General features: G+C 47.1%; 1 protein-coding gene across 2 annotated transcripts in view; it reads left to right on the forward strand.

Annotated features, from left to right (window-relative positions):
* The window catches only part of Ano2 (anoctamin 2), a 353,619-nt gene that overhangs the window by 101,468 nt on the left and 227,643 nt on the right, over positions 1-24,508 (forward strand). For both annotated transcript variants that reach the window (XM_005365256.3, XM_013352922.2), the window contains exons 7-9: positions 7,877-7,932; positions 9,167-9,208; positions 16,809-16,873. In XM_005365256.3, coding sequence (XP_005365313.1) covers positions 7,877-7,932; positions 9,167-9,208; positions 16,809-16,873 — 163 coding nt within the window. The remainder of the gene's footprint in view (positions 1-7,876; positions 7,933-9,166; positions 9,209-16,808; positions 16,874-24,508) is intronic.

Genomic DNA, 24,508 nt, shown 5'->3' on the forward strand with positions numbered 1-24,508 from the left:
AGAACCAGGAGAAAATACAAATTAAAATTGAATGTCAAAACTAGGAGAAGAAAACAACCAGAATATGAATATCCACGGCATGAGGCTCTCGAGTTTCTGCGGTGGTGTTCTAAGGGCAAGGGGCCTAGGCTCAGTCTCATGGCGGTCCCTGTCAGTAGTCACATCCTTCTGGGTAGAAATCTTTCCAAACCAATCACTAAGTCCTTACTGTCTTACTGTTTGTTCTCCCATCTAAGTACTAAGCATGGTGGGCCTGCGGGATTTCCATGATCGGATGAATGGGATGCGTGCCGGTGATGTGCAGAGACTCTAGCAGGTGTTCTCTAGATGAGGGCGTGTGTAAGGTCTTCTGGAAGGCCACTGATGAAGGAAGAGTGCATCTGTGTGTGTGTGTGTGTGTGTGTGTGTGTATAGGAGAGAGTTTGTGAGTATGTATGAGTATGTGAGGGTGAATGTGTGAGTGTGTGTGTAGGAGAAAGAGTGTCAGTATGTATGAGTGTGTGTGAGTGTATATGAATGTGAGCGTATGAAAATATGTACGAGTGTGTGAGAGTATGTATTGTGAGTGTGTGTGTGTGTGTGTGTGTGTGTGTGTTTCCTCGTGGATTAGCAAAGGATCATTGGGCTCATTTGTTGAATTCTTGACCTGTGATCTGTCCCCCAATTCTGCCCCCACACTTTCCTGTTGCCGTTTTCCCGTGCCTTTGGGAGGTAGGCAAGCAAGCTCCTTACAATTCTGGTAAAGAGAAATTGAAGGAGGGGCTGCTGCCAGGATCCTGCTGTGGAGAGAGCCCGCATCATCAAGGGGAGTGGGGTTTATGAGCTCTGCATTAGCTGTTTATAGATAGTTATGCTTGCTTCTGGGTGTTCTGTGCTGGGAGCTAAGCAGGTAGGAGATCCCTGAACCAATAAGGCATTTATTATAGCCCAAATTTATGTGAATAGCTGGACGTTTTTCAAAGCACTTTCATGTCTTTAGCTCTTTTGGTCCATTAGACCCCCTGAGAAGCAGTGTTCCCAACCAGTGTTACCTAAGTTTCATAATATAGTTACTGACTAGTACACTGTGGAGGATTTAGGGCCAGGGTTAGAGGCAGCTTTCTTGGCTCTTCTCTAGCTATCTATAAGCCAGTCAATTGACAGTGGACGTTATCAGGAAAGGTTTCCCAGAGGACTTGGAAGATGACCCTTGCATTCATTCGCAAACTGTTTGAGCACCTACTCTCAGACTCCAGAGCTGGAAAATAGAGTAGTAAATTAAACAGAAACAAATTCTTCTCTGCGGGGAGTTGACATTCTAGTGAAGGGAGAAGGAAAATAAGGCAATAAACAAAACGGACTCACCACGCAGGGGCCTGCATTTAAATGGAAAAGTAAATAAAGAAAGGCACTGGACAGGGGGTGTTTTAAATGAGACAACAGAGAGGGACTTCAGGAGGTGGGGGTGACGAGTAAGCCTGGGGCCGCCTGGCAGCAGGAGAGACACATCCAGGACCATCCAGGGCAGGCACTCAGCCACCATTCACAGAAGTCCAGGGAGGAAATTGCAAAGTACCAGGAATGACACGGCAATCTGGAACCCACAGTGACAGAGTTATCAACCTCTCTAGACCTATAAGGAGATAGAAGCCCTTGGGTCACAGAGGAGTCTCCTTGTGCAGGTGATGAGACAGAAGGCCAGGAGTCTAAACCTTGCCCTCCATCCCTCCGAGGGATGGGAAGCAGAGGAAACCACAGACTATGTCTGTCTGCCCCTGTCAGATGGGGGCAGGGCTGAGGTGTATCGAGAAGGGAAACTGGATGGTAGGTACTTAGCTGGCACGGATGGAATAGTGGTGTCCCCAGTTCTGGGATGAACAAGTTGAGAAATTTGAACCAAGTCGCATTCCCTCCCTGGCCTGTTTCTGTCCCATCAGACAATGGGAATTCTGTAGTGTTGCTGAAACTCCCATCTATCTCTGATGTGTACTAGAATCTGTAATTCCAAGGGGCCATGTGGTCTTTACATATAAGACAAGGAATCAGAGGAGAAACTCACCATTCTACAAGTGCACAAAGGAGTCAGGGTTGCAGTCAGGGCCTGGGGTCCAGGACACTACGGACCTCAGAGAGGGTGGGAGTGGGACAGTTATGGGGAAAGGAAAATGCCAGTTGGGGGCATTCCAATCAGTCTGGGAGGGTAACTAGAAGTCTGTCCTCCTAGATTAGCTCTTTGCAACATGACCTCAGGATATATTGGCCCAGAAGCTGCACTTCCTTGGCATCGGAGCCACCTGTCCTCCAGGTTACAACCCCAGTTGCCAAATCTCATGGCTGGTGCATTGAAATCTATAGGGCCAAAGTGTTAGGATGTGCACTGTCAACAACCCACCCTGGTGATTGCTGGGAACCCCAAAGTCAGCTGAAGAAAAAGAGAAGGAAAACGGTGTAGCAGGGTGAGCTCTTCCTTCCTTCTTGACCTAATGACATTTCGGAGTGTGAAGAGCACTGTGGAACGTCCTGCCTCTTGGTCCTCAGAAGCACCAAGGGTAACCAAGCCTATCTATAGGGAGCCCACTTTTGTTATTTTCCAGTCTTTATCACGTGAACCTACAGAAATGGCTACAATGTTCTAGCGACTGCAACTAGTTCCTTCTCCTTCCCTTTGATTCTGCCCTCTTTGGAGAGGGTTGGAATTAGTATTAAAAAAGGCAAAACAGGAGTATCTAACCTTGAGAAAGTGAGGGTGTGGTGTCCACAGAGGCCAGAAGAGGGCATTGAATCTCAAGTCAGAGTTACAGGCAGTTGTAAGTCACCTGGGTGGGTTCTCTGCGACAGCAGTGCGAGCTCTTAGCCACTGAGCCATCTCTCCAGCCCCTGCTCATTCACTTCCTAGGTTTCTCCCATTAGCCCCCTGGAGAGGGAGCATCTCAGCTTCTCCTTAGCCTCCCACCCTGCAGCGCGAGATGATGGGCTAATGCGCACACTCTTCAGAGATGAACGCTAATTACAAGCTCAGTTCTGCCTAGCGGGAGAAGCATGCAAGCAATCACACACTTGGTCGAGCCCCGCCATGCCTCCTTAATCACTGTCACATTTCCCACGGTCAGCTGCCAAGGCCCTGGGTGCACTCTCCATCATGCAGTGACTTTAAAGTGTGCTTCTCCGCGGAGAGAAACCCTAGCCTGCTTGACCATAGCGCAGGACAAGCACCTTTCCTGCTCTTCATATGGAAGTTATTATTGCCTTTCCATGGCTTAGAAATCACAGATGGATGGAGGTACGTTTTCATGGATGTGTGGTGTCAGAGCATTGAAACGAACGCATGCTTTGGGCATCTCCTCTCCTGCTCAGGAGACGATGTCTTCATTATTTTGACCGGAGCCAGGCCATAGTGAATGTTGTAAACATCTGGTTTATCGTTCATCCTGCTGAACTGGTTTCGATTTTGCTAGAAGAAAAGGCTTGGGATTAAAGACATTTAAGTAATTAAGCACACGTCAAGACAATTTGGTGATGGGTAAATATAGTCTCTGTTAAATGTGCCGTCTGGGGGCTCTGGTTTAGATTTGTGTCCGGCTGAAGTATAGGGATGAAAGCAGGATGCTGGGCCGAGCGGGCCCTGTTGGGGAGGGAATCAAAACCAAATGGGTTTTCAGGAGGACAGCACCACTCCTCTAAGTACCTGTCCCAAAGGATGAAAGTTTCCTTTGAGTTTGGCCCACAGGGAGCAGAGCTGTGCTCCCTGCCACCCAGCAGCACTTGTAGGTTTAACGAGCCTCTCTCTGGGAGGTGGACCATAAAGTCCCACACTGTGTTCTTGCTGTACTTCTGCCGAGCCAAAGGCAAGGCTCAGGCTCGGGTTTTAGATGTGCGTGTTCAGTTTCCTGTGGCAGGGGCCTGAGTCTATTCTGGCCCTGGTCTTTAGCGCCCATGCTTCGGGATACAAAGGGGCAGGGATGCTGGCCCAGTCTCCCAGGCTGTTGAAAGTGTGGTCCACATTGGGTGATGAGGAGCCAGCGCCTCTTCCTTTGGGAGTTAGGGTTCTAAGCAACAGGTGTGCAGATGCTGGAGGTGTGAAGGAGAGGAGAGAGAGGGCTGGTGACTTTGGGGCTCAACTTCTGTGGGACCCCAAACTCTACTCCTTGCTTGAATTGAGGCTTTGCTTTTCTTTAGGGACTAGAGAGATAGGAAGGAAAATTCCCTTGGTGCTTTTGGCTTTTCCACGGCCTTCATTTTGGGAGTCAGAAGAGAAAAGCTTAGAGATTTGCCTGCTCTCTCTCTCTCTCTCTCTCTCTCTCTCTCTCTCTGCCCCCACTGTGCTAATACAGCAAGGGAAGAGCATACATGTGATCCTGAAGAAGAAAGCCTTGCCACTGTGGCCACATGAATGGTGCACGATGGAACCAATTAGCCCATTTTTGTTGAAAAGGAAGGAAAAAATCAAAAATTTTCAAAGCAGGGATTTTTTTCTCTTTTCGAAAAACATTTGATTATTTTCTTTTCCTTTCAAACTGATTTCCATGCTTGTTTGGGGGTAGAGTTTTGGTTTCTGAAGTCTGGGGGTGAAAGAGGAGGCCAGCGAGGCCCCACTTTGGTAGGGTAGCTGTGTGGTTACTTTTTGGCTCCCCTGACACGCCCTCCTCTCTTATTCTATGAGTCCTCCCTCTTTCCTTTGCCCCCAAAAGTTCTGATTGGGATCACCACGTGCTACCACCGAGGTGTCCCGTGGGAGGTGCCTAGCTACGGGTGACAGAGAAACATTCAATTACATCATCTGGGAGCCTTGTATCCGAGTCAGGTTAACTCAGATTTCATAACCCAGAGGTCTTTGCTCTGAGGCAAAAGACCATTTGCCTGGACTTCCTGTCTTAGGAGCCAGACTAATCAACTGGAGTCTAGGGTTTCCTCATCAGGATAGCTTGCCAAACAAGGGAGTGAGGAGGACGTATGTGTTGGTGGGCGGTAGGGTGCTTGATAACTAGAAGAGATACCAAGGAAGTGCAGCCAATGGTTGATGGCAGCGCAACTTCTGAGCGTCAGGACAGTGAACTAAGTGCAATTGTTCCCCTCTGACCCATGCCTGTTAGAGGCTGCGGAAGACCCAGAACAATAGGAAGCCTGTGTCCTGGAAGGGAAATGAGCTGCCTGTTGTAGGTGAAGCTGTGTGCAGAACTTTATATGAGACGGAAATGCATGTACAGCTTAGGCCTCAGCGGACTGAGATCTTTTGAGGACCGGCCAGGTGCGCACAGGTTGTCAGTCAGTCAGTGTCTGTCAGTCAGACACCCGGCTGCAGTGCTAAGGGATGCAGGAGAGTCAATGAAAATGAAACACCTGCTCCCCGACCCCCAACGAAGTGGTGAGACTGTCTTTGGTCTTTGGGGGGCATATACAGCTGCCATGGCAACTGTGGGGTGTGAATGAGGTCATTCTTGGGGTGTAGTCATGCTGGGGGCCCTACCTCCCTGTGATGTTCCAGCCTCTATCCATGTAGACAGCACGTTTGTAGCTTTGAAATACCCCCTTGCTCCTGCTGCCCCAGCCTGGTGCTCCTCCCTTTGATTACTGTGGGGTGGCTTCATATTGCAGTGGTTACGGCTCTTGAACTGATTACTGATGCTCTGGCTGAAACTCCAGTCTACGGAGTGAAACAAATCTGTAGCTTGTCCACCCCTGGCACCCCTCCCCCATCTGCCCTCCTCCTCTTAGCACCTCTTGACCCTCAAAGTTGTTTCTCATGTTAAACGTTAATCCCAAAGAGGACACTTGCAATTGGAACAGGACCGCTAGCTCTTGAAGGCACAGCTGCACACTCAGCTTTCAAATCCCCAGAGGTTGCTGTGTCTACCAAGCATCTGCGGGGCCCGGGGGCATGGTATATGTGGCATGCAAGAACTGTGGTGAATCATGGCAAAGTTCAGGAATTCAGGACTGATGGAGAAGAGAGGGCTGTCTGAAAGCCTCTTTGGTGTCTGAATCCATGGGTGTGGCTGGACACAGGAGGTGATGCCTAGATCTGTGTGTCCCAGACTCACTGTGGGTGCAGAGCCAGTGACAGCCCAGAGCACTCAGCATCTGGGCATCATGCGGCTTTCCTCTGAACTCCTTTATTTTGTCTTACTGCTGTCCACAGCCTCTCTGAAAACAATGGTTCAGCCATGGAAGTGGATGCAAGGCCAAGGGAAATTGCTGGTTACAGGAAACATCCTCCCATTTCTTTCTCTCTGAGACTGAATGTGGACCAGGATGTATGCAGGATCTTAGTACTCTGAGTTGGCAAGTTACAATTCCTCCTACCCAGAAGCTGGTGACCCAGGTCAGCCCATCCTAGCCAGAACACACAGACTACTTTATAGCCTCAATAAAACCAAGAATGAAACAAGCAAATAACTGTGTTCTAACGTGAGCAGAAACTCTCTGCTGTCAGCGTGTTGGAGTTAGAGAGACAGCAACAACTACTGCTCTGCTCAGAATTCGCTCAGTAGACTTTGCTATGGGCAAGAAGCATGAAATACTATTAGGGGTAAACAGTGAGTCCTTTGTGTAGCTTTCTTCCTTCCTTCCTCCCTCCCTCCCTCCCTTCCTACCTTCCCTCCTTCCTTCCTTCTTTCCTTCCTTTCAGCGCATCTTTGCCCCTTCAAAGTTGTTGGAGTTTGCTGTGAGACTGTGTCTCCTAGGAATGTCAGAACAGACACCCATACAGCCTCACCAACATGACTATCTAATCATGAGCAGGGAAAAGACAACAGCAATAGACATGCCAAAGTGAATTGGGGAAAGCCACAAGACCTCAACCCTGCACGAAGAACCACAGGCAACTAAGGAATGAGGGTGTGAGATGTAGTCTTCCCCAGGGAAGAGCACACCAACTGATTATCCAATACCAGATGGTCAGCCCTGAAAACACGCATCCGAGTTACATAATACAGGCCAAGCAGGTTGTATTTAGGAATGTATATGTACGCGCATGTAGATATATGTAACATGCACGTAACAACAATTGATGAAGAAGCCATAAATTTGGAAGAGTAAGGAGAAGCAAATGGAAAGAGTTGAAGGGAACAAAGGGGAGACGATATGATTATAATCTCAAAAATAAAAGAAGTAATAAGTTATTGGGGGCCCTCAAGAGATTTTATTTAGGTGGCTTCTACTGACCATATTTTTATTGTGTTAGAGTTAAAACCAAGAAATATATAGAGTACAAGGAGACATAAGCATATATTCCATCAGCTAAGGGGATGATGTCATGACATCCTACAAAGCCGCCTTCTGCACCCATGAGAGAGTAAGAGTACGAGCAAATAATGCCAGTGGCATTACAAGATGCTCACGACCTTGCCACTCATGAACATTGCACAGTATGGGGGCCATGGAAGAGTCAGGGGTCTCCCAGTGTTCTCTAAATCTTATCTTGAGGACCGCTGTGCAGAGTATCTCTGATCTCAGGACTATTGCAGTCTGGGCAGGCAGGCCAAACACCATAACAGCGCACTCCTGTAAAGCGACTGGGAGATAAGATGGGAAACACTGACATCGACTTCGTCATGGTCAAAGTCATCCATCAGAACACATCTGTGCTGATCTGGAACACAGAGGGTCCCAAGCCAGCTGCGTGCGTGTGGAGAAACTGGGCTAGAGAAAACAGTATGGGAGGACAGGGGGAATGTATGGCCCAGACAGTATGTTTAATATGAAAATGTCACTGGCATTTGGGAAATGGACAACGTTTCCCAGATCTTAACTAAAGCTTGAGAAAGAGCCCTGCAGGGAGGAGGGACATAGAAGGGTGCAAAGACGCACAGCTAGGAAGCTCATGAGGGTTTAGTAGTCACTGAAAGATGGGGTGAGAAGGCCCTTCTGTACAGTTATTCTCATCTTCTCTACTCTGTAGGTATTAACTCTCTGATCGCGAACAATATCTACGAGGCTGCCTACCCGCTGCATGATGTAAGTACTCTCTTCCTCTCTCTTCCCCACACCTTGCTTGCTCTTCTCTCTCTCTCCCAATCTCTCTCTTTCCTCTCTCCTTCCCTCCCTCTCTCCTCCCTCCCTCCGTCCCTCCGTCCCTCCCTCTCTCCATCCCTCCGTCCCTCCGTCCCTCCGTCCCTCCGTCCCTCCGTCCCTCAGTCCCTCCCTCCCTTCCTCTCCCTTTTTGATACAGGGTCTCAATATGTGACCAAAACTTGCTTCAAACTCACGGGTCTCTTAACTCAGCATCCAAGAGCTACGATTTCAGGTGTGCACAATGGTTGCCCGTAAATACCACTTTAATCTTCCAAAAGTTGGAGCCACAGGTCTTGGGGTAGGTGAATATATGGCAAAATGAGGCAGGAGTGAACCCCGAGACTAAAACACTTTTGCTAACCTTGACCCTTCTCATCGCTGAAGGTAACGCCTGGTTCAGTTTTTGCCAAAGATCTCAAACTGTTCTTGCAGTCATTTTCACGGATGGCAAGGGGCATTGGTTTTTGTCTGAGCGTTCCCTGACACCTTCTTTTTGTTTTTGGCAAAAGTGTGAAAATACAGATGTTGTATATGCTTGATTAAAAGTGTATGTGGCTGGGTTGTTAACAAAGGCAGGTGGATGTCCATGGAAGAAACCTCAGAGTCTTGGGTAATACATGACCAGGAAGCACTCCTCAGCTGGGAATAACATTCTTCCAATATGCATTGCAATAATTTTTCAAGACAACGTGTGAAAAACTTAAGCAGCCCTTAAACTAAATACCTCTTGGCTTCACCGTCATCCAACATCCATCACGCAATGCGGCCACACGAGTGCTGAGCAGCAGGGATTTCTCAGACTGGAGCCTTCCAAGTTCTGACATCGTTGCTGTGGCGCATACAAAGCTAAGTCCTACCAGTTGTGGACACTGGCTGACATGGCATGGGGTGACATGTGCTTGCCCACTTATGGGCCCAGACCTTGCCATTGCATGGGCTAAGAGTGGCAACTTAGGCTCACCTCTAAAGCACAGGAGGAGGGTATTTTCTATGAAAAGCTGTGCTAATTAACACTACATGGTGGTGACTAAGAAACCTAAACAGAAACAAAAGAAAGAGATCACATTAAAAATTGAAAAAAAAAAAAAAGAAAGAAAGAAAAAAGGAAAACCCTTCCCATTTGGCATCTGTTTTTGATGATTTCGTTGGTTTATCTGGTACCCTTTCCCCCCCACAGGGTGAATATGACAGTCCCGGGGATGACATGAATGACAGAAAGGTAAGCCTCTCTGGTGCTGCTCTGAGGACCTTGGGTGTGTAAGACCATGGCTGGGTGCGGAACCAGCTGCAAGTGTCCTCAGTGCGTCGTTTGCATATCTAATTTTAACAGTTTTCCTGTCAAAAGATCTTCATCCCACCCTTCAAAGACAAGAGCCCCAGGGGAGCGACGCTAACTGTCAGACTTCCTTAGTGTCCAGATGTGAACCCAAGGCTACCCTGTCCCATGAAGAGGCACTTAGAATCCTTCTGCCTCTGGTGTCCCTGACAAAAATGCATGATTATCCGTGGGTGTACATTATGAATTCTGTTGGGTCATCTTTATGTTGTTTTCCTGTCATATAGGCAGGCGTGTAAGGTAAAGCCACTCCCAGTTTACAAAGGAAAATGCTGAGGGAGAAGGAAGCTCCAACAGGCTGCATGTGACAGGAAGCTAGAACCAGAGGTTACAGCTGGAGAAGGAGGATGCATCCTTTAGAGGGACCACTTCGATGGTGGCCGCGGCTCCTGATTGTGTAATATGTTGCCAAACTCTCTGTGAAGACGTTTGTTTTGTTGGCTGGTACCCTGGGACCATGGGGTCATCCACGCATATGAAATAAAGGATGGTTCCAGCCTCTTTGGTAAGGGGAGGTCTACCAGTTGCTCATGGCATCCTGTTGCCCAGCCTCCAGCAGCTCTAGTGGACAAAGTTGGGTGGGTGGAAAGGGGAAGGGAGCGATGAGGAATCGAAGCTCAAGAGATTCCCTCCCCCCAACTCTGTTGTCTGGAAAACCACTCTTGCTCTGAGTTGCCTTTCGAGCAGCCTTCTTTTTATCCTGCCTATTAGTCCCTGTTATGAAGTGTTAAGTATTAAAAACATAAAAGGTCTTTTCCAGAAATACTGCCGTGATTGCTTACACATGTCCCCACTCTGCCTGCCTGGGGAATCTGCTGTAGTATTGTGATGTCTCAACCTCATCTGTTTCCTATCCGATGCTAATAGCCTCGGTGTTTAATTTCCTGAAAAGTCCCGCGTCACATTTAAAGGAGAGGGAGGAAGCACCCCCTCATCTCACCTCTCTCAACTGACCATTTTCTGTCCTCCTACACTCTGGTTTCACGTCTCTCCCCTTTAAATGGTCATTACTATCCATTGCCTGCCCAGAAGACTGCCTGCTGGGTGGTGAGGACCTCAGCCTATCTAGGAGTATCACAGAGCCCAGGGAGACACAGTTAACTCAGGGAAATCCAGACTGCCCTCTGCTATAGGCACTAGTAGAGAGAAGCGAACTGTAGTCTGTCCAAATAAATGTTTATTTGCTTCTGAAATAATATTGTGTAATATTATTAATATATTAGCCCTGCTGGCAGTAGGCTATGAGAGTCATCAAGAGACCCGCCAGGTAGAGTTGTATCTTGCTAGGTGATTCCCAGTGCTGGTGGTATATGATGCTGCACACGGTGAACAGGTGTCTCTAATGACAAGAGGTCCCCTTGGCATGGCTTTCACTTCAGTATGCTGTCCAACACCATCACCCTTACCTTTCTCTTCCTGGTTCATGGGTAGAGAAGAGAATTTTGCCATGCCAAAGGATAAACAAAGCCCTGGTGGAAAATAAAACTTGATACCCAATTAGGGTAGGAGATTAGTTGCAATGTCTGTAGATTATTATGGACTCAGGACTAAAACTGTGGCCACCACACCACCAGCAGACATATAAGTACAGGTTCTATCAAGGGCGTCTTCCTCCGCAGGCATAATAGATACGCAGGGAGCAAAGATGAAACTTGACCCTCAACCCACTTTTGCTTTGGAAGTTTTATACATGAACCAGGGTATATAGGTAAATAAAATAAGTATATGAATCAGCATTTATTCCTAATAAATCATAAGCTTGTTTTCAATCAGTTCTCTGTTTTACATTGCACAATTCAGAAGAACCTCAGAAGCTTGTGCATAGATCGCCTCACTAACGCATTTGAAAACGTATCTAATGAGATTACTTTTGTCATTTTCAGAAATAATGTGAGAGAAAAATTGCTTTCCCATACCTCAAAACTCAGTGTTCGAAATTTAGAAAACTAGTTGTCTGTTACCAGAAGTCAACTGTCAGGAACTAAGATACTTCTCAGGCAAAGATGGCTGGAGACCAAGGCACATGGAGCTTGGCTCATAGGGAAAAAAATTCTCTATTTATTAAAGACAAAAAGCACATTTGTTTGCTAACAGGATGGAAGCTTCTACTTATTTTTACAGAAAAAGTTAAGTGTTGGGTGAATATTGATACATAGACCATCCTTACCATGTTTCAGAGTGTATTAAAACACTGACTCTATAATTGCCGGTCCTGAGAATGCCATTATGTGGAAATATGTGTGCAAAACAGGAGACGTATGTTCAAGATTGTCTCCAAAATTGTTGGAAATTCTGTCCTAATCCCAAACCAAAATTCCAGTTTCATGATTTTTTTAAATTAAAGTCAGTGACTCAAACAGCAAATTTTAAAACCAAACTCTCTAACAAGACACATTCCAAAAATATGCCAATTTGATATTGAGTGAGTGATGAATGATGGGAAAATACTGTCTTAATTTTTTTTATAACGGAACTGTTCTGCTTCTGAAGGAGCAGAACACCTGTGTACAGCAACACTCTGCAGTTCATAACATGCAGTATTATCAAACGAGCTGAGGGTTTCAGGCAGTGTTGTTGGTGGTGTATGGTACAAAGGCATGCATGGTGCAGGACACATGTGTGGCTCAGAATCAAGGCGACACGATGCTATACAACACTAGTGCACACCTTCAGAAACACTGCAGATTCCTTACATAGTTGAGTTCTGCTGTATTGCTGTGTTTGGAGTCTTTTACACTTTTACCTCCTTTACCTCTTTGCCATTGTTGTTGTTTTTTTTTTTTTTGTTTTTTTTTTGTTTTTTTTTTTAGATCATCACATTTGATTAGGCAGCTCCACATGGGGTCATGACCCACTGTTTAAGAAGCTGTGTCTTTGGGAAGAACAAATGTGGTTCTCCTTATACACCCAAGGATTCCCTTGATTTTGTGAAATTCAAGTAACTGTTCAAGTAGCTGTAAGGAGGATCTTGGCCAGGTTAAGAAGGTTTTGCCACGTTTGAGCTGGAGGATATACACCAGCCTGGGATGTTTTGGATGTGGGATGGCTTCTCTGCAGATCTTTAAGGATGGTTTGAAACTACATCCCAAGAAGGCCACCCTGCCCAGGATGCTTTCCTTCACCCACAATTTCCTTGTAATTCTTGCCTGTTCCTGTGATCTCCCTAAGGCTCAGCTCCTGTCAGGCTGACTACAGGGGACCCTAGAGGCCCTGGAGAGCGCAGAACTCCCTTCTCCAGCTTGTAGCCTGCAGCTTTGCTGCTGAGATGACTCAGCCCCAGGTAGTGCCTGGCAGTCTCCCTCTCCCCTTCCTGGAGGGCAATTAAGTGGAGATTTCTTGCCTCTAGAGTACAGGGGTTTCCTGCCTTCCTAGAAGCCAGGGTAGCAGGAAGAGGGAGCAGTCTGGGCCTGCACAGATCTCTCTGGCTTCCAGCCGCTGCTGCTTCTTTTCACGTTTGTCAGAGACTTCTCTTTTCCCAGAGGATCCCAGACAAGCCGCTGCCACCATCTTCTGAGGACTTCCTGGCTTCCCTGTGGCCCCCACCTTTGAGGAGGAAAGGACCCTAGGTGCAATGCGGGAACGTGATTTTCTCCAGTGTTTTGGAAACCCTTGCTTATGGGTTTTTTTGCCTTTTCAAGTAGCCCTGTTCTCTAGCAGAGAGTTGGAAAACGTACCACTCGAAGTGGTGTGAAGAGCGCACGCTCTGCTCTTTGAAAGTGTCCATACAGGATGGCACTTTGGTTTGGGGACGTCCCCTTGAGAATGAACTGCCAGGATGTTCAACTTGCAGGCGAGTGGAGGAGCAGTTGAGGCTCAGATAGTTTTCCAGATAGTTCCAGTAGGTCACCGAGACTCTGTTGCTGGAACCTACTCTCCTCTCTTCAGGCTGGATTCTGTCCCATGATTGTTTCTGAGGTTTCTGCTGCTAGTGACTTTCTGCCTGTTTGGGTTGCATCTAGTTGATCACCAGGGAACATGCAACTTCAGGGTAGACCACGAATCCCAATACATTGCCATTCTGGAGCATTGCAAAAGGTTGTAAACTCTGACTTCTTTTTTAGTCTTACGAAATGGTTACCCTATAGGCCCCCTGTTCAGTGTGTAGCCCCCTTGGGTTGGGGGAACCGAATGTGCTATTTATGAGTTTTGATCTCAGAAGGGCCAGTCCCTAGAGGTGGCTGTTCCTGTCACAAAGGCTTGGGGTCAGACACTTGTGCCTGAATCCCATCTGAGAATATGGCAGAAGGTCCCCTCTGTTAATGAGGAACTGCAGCCTCTGGCTTATGTGCAGATTTGACCAGCTGTTGGAGAGAGAACCTGGTGTAGAAAAGAAAGTGAGAAAATAGATTAAGAGCTACGTTGGAAGGTTCTAGGCTCTGTATGTTTAGAGAAACTGATACCAGTTACCATGGATCTCCGCGTGCCCTTCACTAATAGCATACTCTCCTTCATGGGGCTGAGACAACAGGGTGTGTATCTCCTTTGGGGTCCATGGGACCCGCAGTTTATCCTGGATAACTTCTCTGTATGTGAATGAACATCCTTGGGGGAGGGGGTCTGTGACAATCTTCTCCTTTCTTGTCTCTCATACAGGTGATTGAAGTATATGTGAGTAGCCAGGGTACCTGTAGTCTCTATGATGCTCTGGTGGTGCTTGACCCACGTCCTTATTTCATGCTCAGGCAGCTTCTTGGTTCTAACTGTCAGTGTAACCACCTGTGCATAGAAGATACTTCCTTAAATTGTGCACTTTGAAAGTGTCTGATCCCAGGACCCAAATCCCAGCAGAAGTGCAGCTTCTGACCTGTCTCTGTGGTCTCTGACTGGAGTCATGCTGGCTTCTTGGAGCAGTTTTAGTTTTTGCTTTGGGACAAGTAGCAAAACTGTGTTCTTGGGCTCCGATTTGAGCAGGACTCATGACTTAGGTAAGAATCTGCTCTGAAGATCAGAGCCTAGGAGACAGACCGTGACATCCCAGTTATCTTCCTAAGGGAGCTCAATTCATCCTCCCTTCTGACGCAAGCTAGCCTCCTTTGGGGACATAAGTGACATCTCTGTAGCAACAAAGTACTGAGAGCCCAACCTTTGCTCTTGGGAGCTCAGGGCAGTAGAAACCCTCTTAGAGGGAGAGGAGGAAATGCATTAACAATAACAGGAGTAAATTCTGAGGCCACCACCCTGGAATGGGCAGTATCAGGGCTTGGGAGACCTCTCCCTCTGCTTTCAAGCATCATTGATGGGCCCCTTTGTGTCTGACCCCTCCTTCCCCCAACACACACACTTTTAAACAGCAACTGTGAGTGTGTTTTGTTTTGTCAGACTATTTGGTTTCTGGTTGTGTTTTACAGTTTCTGGGAGATGTTATGGCAATAAAAATCTATAGCCTTTAAGTAGGAATACTAGTTCTGATTCCAGCTTTAGTGTCGGGTCTTTAAAGGATCGGAGGTAAGAGGCTTGTTGCCAAGCTGGTGCTTCACAGGCTAAGGCTCCTTGGAGTGCAAGTCCCTCTTTGGAAGGTTTTCTTGGGAATTCTGTGTGATGTGTAAGGTATAAAAATTATAGTAAAACAGAAGTGGTTTTGTCAGACCGTTCTAGACTTATTGTTTGATTAACACCAGCATCTGCCAGCATGGCTGTCTATATTAGCTCATTACTAAATGACTAGATTTACTGGTAGGTGACTGGTAAAGCTTATTAGCCACGGGTCTGAACCTGAAGTGTTGGGAGATGTGGCTTGTTTTTGCCAGAGCTGCTGCTACCTACAGCCCAGTGGTGAGGTGGCCTGAGGTATTTCATGTAGCATCTCCTCACGAAGTGGGCTATCCGTTCAGTCTGGCTCCTCCTTCCAGCTTGAAATCTCTCAGGTGAAGGTAATTAGTGATCTCCAAGTTAGAGACTTCAGTGGCTACTTTTCCAGTCTCATCTGACCTGTTAGCAGTGTGCCACCTAGCGTGCTGCTTTCTTTGTGGAAGCTTTCTTCTCTTAGCGACCCACTGAGCTCCTTTTCCTCACCACTGCCTGATCCTTCAGATTCTTCGCTGTTCCTTCTTCATCCCCTGGTCCTTTAAGCCTGATAGTGTGTGGGTCTGTTCACCATCCCCCAGCCCTTTAAGCCTGATAGTGTGTGGGTCTGTTCACCATCCCCCAGCCCTTTAAGCCTGGTAGTGTCCAGGTCTGTACACCATTCCCTGGTCCTTTAACCTTGATAATGTCCAGGTCTGTACTTACTTTTCATTCTTTGGGGATGTGATGACTTTGTGGCATATCTCTTTTTTTAATAACTAACAAATTTGCTTCTCCAGCCTGGACTGTCCTTTGCACTCAGCTTCTATATCTGGCTGCTTATTCAACATCCACAAGGACACCCCAAAAGCTTCTCAAATAAACACATCCTTGGTTCTGCCTCTATAGCCCTGTTCTCTCTACTGTCCTCCATTTCAGCAAATGCATCATGGCTGCTCAAGTGCTCAGGCCAAGCTCTCACCTCCACCGCCACCCATCTAATTCAGTCACAAGTCAATGAGCAAAACCGCCTGTCTCTCATCACCCATGAGTATAGCTATCATCCCTCCCCTGGACTAGCCCAGCTAGCATCATCTCTCCTCTGGACCATCCCAACTGTAGCCTCTCTGTTTCCCTGCTCTTCAGTTTTTTTCTTCACATAATAGCCAGAATGAACCTTCTGCAATCGAAGTTAGCTTGTTCCTCTCCTCAGCAGCAAGTCTTCTGGGGTTTTCCTTCAAAATCCAGAGCTTTCACCACAGATTTTGCACCACATCTGGTACCTTCTACAATGGTCACCCCCTTTCTCTCTCCCGGTGTTTACTCTGTCCCAGTCACATATCCTCCTCTGGTGTTCTAGGCTATTCCATAGATACTCACTTCAGGAACCCTGCACAGGGAGAGTGCGTGTCCTCCACATTTCTTTCTGGTCTGAGCTTAGATGTTACCTTCTCTTCAGAGGGGCATTCCCTAGCTATCCCACCTAAAACAGCATCCAACCCCTACCCCACATTATATTATTCATATCTTGACTTATTTTTAACAGCATTTATAAATCTTATATATTTATAGTTGTCTGCCTACATCAAATACAAGAGCCATGGCAACAGTGATTTTAATGGGTTTACTGTAGCATCTGGGGTCCTGGACAGTGCCTGAAATACAGGAGACATTCAGGGAATACTTGTTAATGGGGTGAGCAATGAGTGTCAGGGCTCATGCTAGGCCAGGCCACACTGGTGATAAAGGTGATGCTTATAGGTACCTGAGTATTTCTAACTGTGTGTTGGTAATCTCTATTATTCGGAGAAGGCAAAGGCAGTTCCTGTAGCCTCCTGCCTTTGGATATACTTATATGGGCATCTCATGAGACTTCTAGAAGCTGGGCCTTGGGGATAACATTTTGACTTTACATTGAACAAAACTAGATGAACTGTTGACCACTTCACCGCTAATCTGTCTTCCTATCTTTCTTGCTTAGCTGCTGTATCAGGAATGGGCTCGCTATGGAGTGTTTTATAAATTTCAACCCATTGACCTCATCAGGTGAGTGTGGGAGGAGACATTTTGGGGTTAAGATGCAAATCCTAACCAATGCAATGTCAACTCTCTTGGGTGCTGGCAGTCTGCTGTTTGCACAGAGAGGCCTGCTCTTCCTAGGTGGTTTGCCCTTGCTCTGTATCTTGTGGTTGAGGAAGTGTGCAGGGACATGCTGGGGGATGGAAGGGGGAGAACATGATGCAGGTTGATGTTCTAAGACTTCCATTATTAGGTGAGAACCACACTCTCAATTTCCCTGCCTTCTTTTTGGGAATAAAAGAGAATGGTCTTGTTCTTTTTCAAGGAAAGGACTGGGATGGAATAGAACCTTGGGTGGTACCAAATGGCCACAAGGCTGTTTTGGGGTAGGAAAGATATGACAGATCCCACAAAGGAGAAATGGATGGGCGAGGACTATCCACAGCTTTCTAACTTGTAGAAAGCCTTGGTCCTGGAATCCCTCTCCTCATTTGGTGTCTTGAAAGTGTCCCAAGCATCTGTAAACCATCAATGAAAGCTCCTTTAAAGAACTTGCTAGGATGCAGTAGGTCTGACTAGCTTAAAATGGTTAAAGAGTCTAGATTCTAGATTTCTAGAGTCTAGAAACTTCGTGTATACTATCAGTCTTCTTCCGGGATAGAATATCAGGACGCGGCACTGGAGGATCAAATGTTCCTGTTTCTTTGAGACTTTTTTTTCCTCCTTGGCTTTCAAGATTCTGAGAGGTTGAACTGAGGGATATACGAACTAACTTGATAGGTGCAATCCTTTGGAAAAGACGGAAGCCTGCAGCTTACAGGCCGACATAATGGCCTCCCTACCACATGTGCCCTTGTGTTGGTTTTAATGATCTAATTATCAAGGTTGCAAACACAAAGAGCATTCCTGGTCCACTGCTCTGGTTTGGGGAAAGGGCACCCACCAAAAGGATTGAGTCCATGGGAAGAATTCCACAGCGTGAGGCAAAAGAAAGCATCCTGGGGTCAGAGTTTGGGCAGGTTCACCTCCTTGTGCTGCCATGCCTGAGGCCTCCCAAGGAACTGGGAGAGCAGGTGTTCCTTCCAGATGAATTATTAACTGAAAAGCTCTGGCCTGGGAGCAGGAGTGGGGGGGGGGGGATATGACCGCGGCTCATCACCCGGAAGCTCTGCTTCTTGGCTGCCTTTTCATAGCATGGGCCACCTAGACGGTTCCTGGGGCCACACCAAGTCTGCTTCTCGCATTCGAGTGGGCTTTGATCTTCTCTTGGCATCTCAAGAGGCCACCCACCTCTGTCGTCTGTTTTGTCTAACAGTCCATTTGTTTTGAAAAGTATGAGTTCAAAACAACCTTCTCTCTTCCAGAAAGCCCTGGCTTCCCCCCAGGGACTTCAGGTGATTGGCCTACTAGTTAAGTGGGAAACGACTCCAAAATGTACTGAGGTTTGGCTACCAAAACGACCTCATGCGCAGGAGAAGAATTACCTTTGGGGCCGAGCCCTGTTCCTGGGCTGGCAGATTTGGAGAACTCAGCTCTGTCTAGACTGGGCCTGGGGAACTGGAGCAGAGCTGGAGGCTGTCCTCAAGACAGGCAGCCTTGGTGGGAAAGTGGGGGTGGCTGGGTCTGGAGTTGCTGAGAAGGTTAAATAAACACTGTGAAGTATGTGTGTGGGAGAGTGGGCAGGCAATTGCCTACTCGGTGACCTGTGACATCATATCTCAGGGACATGGTGGAAAGAGAAGGGCTGGTGTAGTAGGAGGTCCCTTGTTTGTTTCCTGGCTGCCCGGCAGCTCAGACCCAAAATAATCACACAGAAACTATATTATTTAAAACACTGCTTGGCTTCTTATTGGCTAGCTCATACATATTAATTTAATCCATCTCCATTAATCTGTGTATCACCATGAGGCTGTGGCTTAACAGATAAAGTTCTGGCACCTGTCTCTGGCAGGGCTACACGGCTTTTTCCCTGACTCCACCTCTTTTCTCCCAGTGTTCAGTTCAGTTTTCCCCCACCCAGTTCTGTTCTCCCCTGCTATAGGTCCAAAGCAGTTTCTTTATTAAACAATGGTATTCCCAGCATACAGAGGGGAAACCCACATTAGGCTGGCATCAGGGAAGGTGTCCAGGAGACGGAAGGGCAGGCTCTTTATGGTCCACAGGCAGATACTTGGAGAGCTTGTAAAGAGAAAACTAAGGTAGGACATAGGGAAACAGTCCTTTCCCCCAAGGGAGTTCCACAGTGGACCCTCCACTCCACACAATCGTCTCAAATGAGTCTTAGTTTATCTGATTCTCAAAGGCCTATGCTGTCTCTTTACAAATACAAGGGCCCAGGACTTCCATTATCCCTGTTAATCTGTTATTTTTCTCCTTCTCCTTCTTCTGTTTTGGTTTTTTAAGACAGGATTCAATATGTATCCCTGGCTATCCTGGAACTCTCTCTGTAGACCAGGCTGGTCTCGAACTCAGAGATCCACCTGCCTCTGCCTCCTGACTTCTGGGACTAAAGACATATACCGCCACACCCAGCTTCCCCATTTGCTAATCTTGAAGATACCTCTTTAGTGTGAGTTCTCTCTCCTGCTTCTTGTATTTCATCTTTTCTGCTACCACCTGCAAAGACCCACTGGGCACCCAGAGACTAAGCTAGCGATTCCCCACCTGGAGCCATCATGGGTTCATTCTGGGGTCGTTTTGTGTGGTTGATGTTTACTACTGTGGGGTGCCTCTTCATGCCTCATGAAGAAGCTGCAGTCATGGAGCCTGGCTTGAAAGATGAATGACAATTTATACACTGGCTTGGCACATTCTAGAATGCTTGTATGTGTATTTGTGCTGCCTGTTGAAAGATTCAGAAGTAGTTATCTTTTACCATCAAAGGTCTTGAAGTCTAATCTTGAGGCTTGTGAGTCCCTTAAAGGAACTGAATGTCATAGAGGAGAGACAACATGCCCATTCTTATATGGGTACCCTTCACTCTTTCTCTATGAACTGTCCATCACTGGTGCCCAGCAGGCTGCACTATGAAACCATAGATGGTCTCTCCAGTCCACTAAGGCTCTCCCTGCTGGATCCTACATTTGTCCTGGAATCCTTGGGGCCTGAAGGCCTTGCATGAATGTGCACACTTGCAAGAATTTTTTTGGAATGTTTCCTAGGCAGAGATCTGGCAGGGACTCGGGTGTATGGATGCAACCCAACCCAGAGGATCTTGCTGGGAGTTTTGAACTAGCTGCCATTGTGACTTAGCAGAAATAGTTCATGACCAAGACTATAGAGGAGTGAAGCCTGAGGTGGAGCAAATGGCTCCCGTGCTCCCTTAGCAGTAAGACGATCTTTATAGAGGAGTGGTTTCTACCTTCACTGCTCTGGGGCAAGCTGTGCTGACTTAGCAGGGAGGCAACCTTCATTTTCTAGGGTGATTGGGAGACCTGAGGCCTTTTGTATTTGAACAGGTCTGAGTCAATAACCAATCAAAGCCAAGACTTATGTTTTCACAGGAACTGATGTGTGCTTATTGGTCGGTTTTCTTCATCTTGATATTTTGATATGTCTCAGGCAAGGCATCAGCCTTTAAATACCTTCTGAATTAGATTCTGTTCTGTACTTTTCTGAAACTGATGTCTCATTGGTAGATGTGCACATGCACACATACATTGTGTGTATGTGTGAGAGTGTGTGTGTGTGAGTGAGTGCGCACGTGCGCAATTGCCTAGCTTTGACAACATGAGGAAGAGAAGGTTCTGGAAGTACTAGGCTCAGAGAATGCAACCTGTTGGCTTTGGGGAGGGCTGTTCATGGAGGGGCCAATGAAAAGAGCATTCAGTATGCCCAGCAGCTATGTCCCCTCCTGAAGTCTGCAGAGAAAACAGCTCTTCTTCTTCCCCGTCTCCAGTGACAATGTCCTCATGGGTGAGGCTTCCTGCAGCTAAAATCAGGGTCAGGATTGAAGCCCTGAGATATGGAATGGTTTCCACAGCGATCTCCACATAATGTCCTTGGGGGAACACTAGCCAGAGACTTTGGGTGGCCATAGTCCCCAGTTTGCAAACCCCAGCTCTAGTGTTGTGTCCTGGCAGAAGCCTTGACTCCCAGGAATTGGATTTCCTCCTATTTTCAGTCATTTTCCTTGTCTTCTATTCTGAGAGGCTTCCCACAGCAGACTATGCAATCTGATCTCTCATTCTCCATGTCTGTGCCTCAGTTTCCCTCTCTGAAATGTAACCCAGAGAGGCTGGCAGGATGGATCAGCAGATAAAGAGGCCTGCTGTGCAAGCCTGGGAACCCAAGTTCAGCCTCTGGAACTCATGGAAAGGTAGAAGGAGAAAATCAGTTTTACAAAAGTTGTCCTCTGACCTCCACATGTATACTGTGATACCCCCAATCTCCACCATGCACACACAATATAATAATAATAATAATAATAATAATAATAATAATAATATCCCTCTAGGAGGACTAGCCACCTTCTTTTTCAAAAAGTTTCCTGGCAGGGAAGGCCATATTGGAGAAGGTCACAGCTGGTTTGGAGGAGAAAATACAGAGAAAAATGTTGCTAACTCACGATTAATTATTTCCTGAGCCCCACTGACCTCTCCTTAAATCTTGCCTGAGTTTTAGAAAGGTCATTCATCTTAATGCAATACACATTTGCTGATACTTGGAATGGACGAGCGTCTTTGCTCAGCCTTACGGGAAGGGATAATGATGAAAGGAAAGTCCATGGCTTTCAGGATCTTTCCATTATATAAGGAGATGGATGTGCAAAATGGTATGGAGTGAGGCATGTCAAGACCATAATAGCAAATATACTTAGTAGCATGGGGTAGCACGGGGAGGGTACGTGTCTCTAGCTGATTAGGGGAAGACGTCCTGGAAGAGGTGCTCCCTGGTTTCTGAAGGGCTCGTGTTGAAGGGCAAGCCTGTATTGTCGATACATTGTTTAGCTTGAAAGTATGGCTGAGAATCTGACAGAAAACTGGGTCCATTATTACTCTTGATGGGGGATGGGCAGCTCACCACATTGCCCTACAGACCTCATTTCCTAAGATTCTGTGTCTACCTGTCTCTTGTCTCTCTCTCAGTCCCGTGAGTTAGCAGGAAGCCCAGGGTTGGGAGGAATGAAAGACTGATTCCAGAAGAGAAGGCTAGGGAGGGTAGCAGCAAGCACCATGGCTCTTGCTGGGTCTGAGCATCGGAAGTTGCATTTAACTGGGAAACACCTTGCACCTAGGAGGACGTTGTGCTTGATGATTCTGGATAAAATTAAACAGACCCTCACTACTGAGGGTGTGAGAAAGGAGGAGGCAGAGGAAACGGAGCAGCTGCTGGGTGCAGTAATACAGCCAAAGATGAGAAGGGTCCTGACCATACGTTCTGGTCTGTCTGGTATATCAGGGTGTTGACTAAATTCGATCGTGAAAACGGCTCCGTTGCAGTCTGCTTTCTCTCCCTTCCTCCACGGAGAACTAGCTGGTTCCGGTTTGGACCCTTTCAGAGGGAAACACTGCTGCAGGTCTGGTGGCTGACCCACAGGCGCAGGAGCTAGGGGTCTGATGTTCTCAGCTTCTGTGTAAAACCGCAGCCCAAGACTTCTGAGGACAGAGTAGAGTCCCTTGCCTTACAGTAGCTGTTCATAGATGGCGGCTTCTGTTTTAGAGCAAACTCTGATCCTGCCAGTCATGTGGTTCAGATGCTGGGTTCTAAGGTACCAACAGGCTACTTACATTTCCCACTTGGAACCAGAATTCCGTGGGCAGAGATGGAGAAGGAACTTTCTGAATCACCAGTTCCTTGTCCTTGGAATTTGTGTCTTGTCTTGTTTCTTGGGGGAAGTAGATGATAGTATCTGGACCGAATATGGCAGACTATTTTTGGGCCTCCTTGGCATTTGTGTGCACTGGAATCCCTGGACAAATCATGACATCATAGAGGTGGTGCAATGCTCACAGGTCAAACACTTTAGCGTTTGGCCCTAGGAGGAAGGAATGAAGAATTGTGTTTGCAGCGGCATCTAGCAAATGGCACGGTGAAGGCGGTGAAGGTGGCTGCTCCTTTGCCTTCTCTTCCTAACAGGGAGCACCTAGCCTCAGGAAGCTTGTTTCTCTGCTGGAGGTTTCTAGGCACTAGAAAGTCTGTGAAGAGAAACCAGTACTCTGTAACATCCCCTCTTTTGGTTCTGGTTCTGCTTCTGGCATAGAATATGAACACCCTCCTGTTAGTCGGCTTTCCATCACTATGACGAAATACCTGGGAGAGTCAACTTTACAGTACAAAAGTTGGCCATCTCACAGTTTCAGAACTTCCTCTCCATGGTTGCTTGGTGCCCTTGGACTTAATGTGGGCTTGTGTGTGTATATCATGGAGGGAGCATGTGGCAGAGGAGGCCTGTTCACCCGTGGTGACTGAGAAACAGTTTGGAAGGGCCTGGAGTCCAATGTTCCCTTCAAACTTTATTGCCCCTATAACCTAACTTCTTCCTAGTTGGAATGACACATCTTCCCACAGGTCTCACCAATTCCCAATAGCCACACAGGCTTTGGCAGTGTAGTTCCACATCACAGTATCCCATTCCGATTTCCCAAAGGCTCATGCCCATTTCATAATGCAAAATGCAGTTAGTTTATCCCAAGCCGTAGTGATATCAAAAGAATATCATTAAGAGCCACCTTAGTGCCTAACTTGGGACAGTCATGTCATTACCCCAAGAGAAGATGGGTTGCCTCCCAAAAGACATGACCTTGAAGGAGATATTGGGGTCCTGGTCCCTTCCCGTTCCTCTGATTCCTGGCTGCTATGAGGTGAACCGTTTCCTTTGCCATGCATCTCTTTAATGGTGTACAGTGCTACACAGACCCTAGAATGGTAGAACCAGTCAATCACGGACCGGAACCTTGGAAACCATGAGCCAGAACTAACCTTTCTCCTTTTGAAGTTGACTTTCTCAGCACACTTGCCACAGTGACAGAAAACTAACCCATTCTTACCATCTAAGTCAAACCTTTATGTATGTGAAATGAGCCACCGGCTCTTTATCCGCTTTTGTGTACCTGAGCTTTCTTTCCTCCATAAAGAACAATAACACCCGAGGCCTTTCCACATTTTCATATGACAATGACTCTTCTAAGAGCTCCAGCACGATGACTGCTCTCAGGAGGGACCCAGGAACCAGAGGTGCAGTCTTGCCCATCGTCCTCCTGCTGAGGAAACGCCAACGCACATGCTGTGCGCAGTCAGACATCATGAGTGGCTGTGGAGACTAAGTACGGTCCTACTCCTAAGGAACCCAAGTTCAAAGAAAAATCTCCAGGTTTATAGATAGCTTCTGGGTTTTTCTGGGAAGTATAAGGCACAGAAGGTTGGAGAAAACTTAGAAAAAGTAGCTGGGAGGCTGTGTGAAGACAGCATATGGAAACTATCACGGCAGGAGAACTCTGACTCCGGGAATAGCCAAATAGTCCTCCGTGGTGATGGGCTCAAGGTTGTGAGAAAAGACTGTTGGAGGTGACAGGAATTCTTTGTTTTGAAGCACCAGTGATTCTTGACATTCTCAGAAAACAATTTGGAAGCCGGGCGGTGATGGCGCACGCCTTTAATCCCAACACTCGGGAGGCAGAGGCAGGCGGATCTCTGTGAGTTCGAGGCCAGCCTGGTCTACAA

This window comes from Microtus ochrogaster, unplaced genomic scaffold (genome assembly GCF_000317375.1).
Source record: "Microtus ochrogaster isolate Prairie Vole_2 unplaced genomic scaffold, MicOch1.0 UNK1, whole genome shotgun sequence".
NCBI classification, from domain to species: Eukaryota; Metazoa; Chordata; class Mammalia; order Rodentia; family Cricetidae; genus Microtus; species Microtus ochrogaster.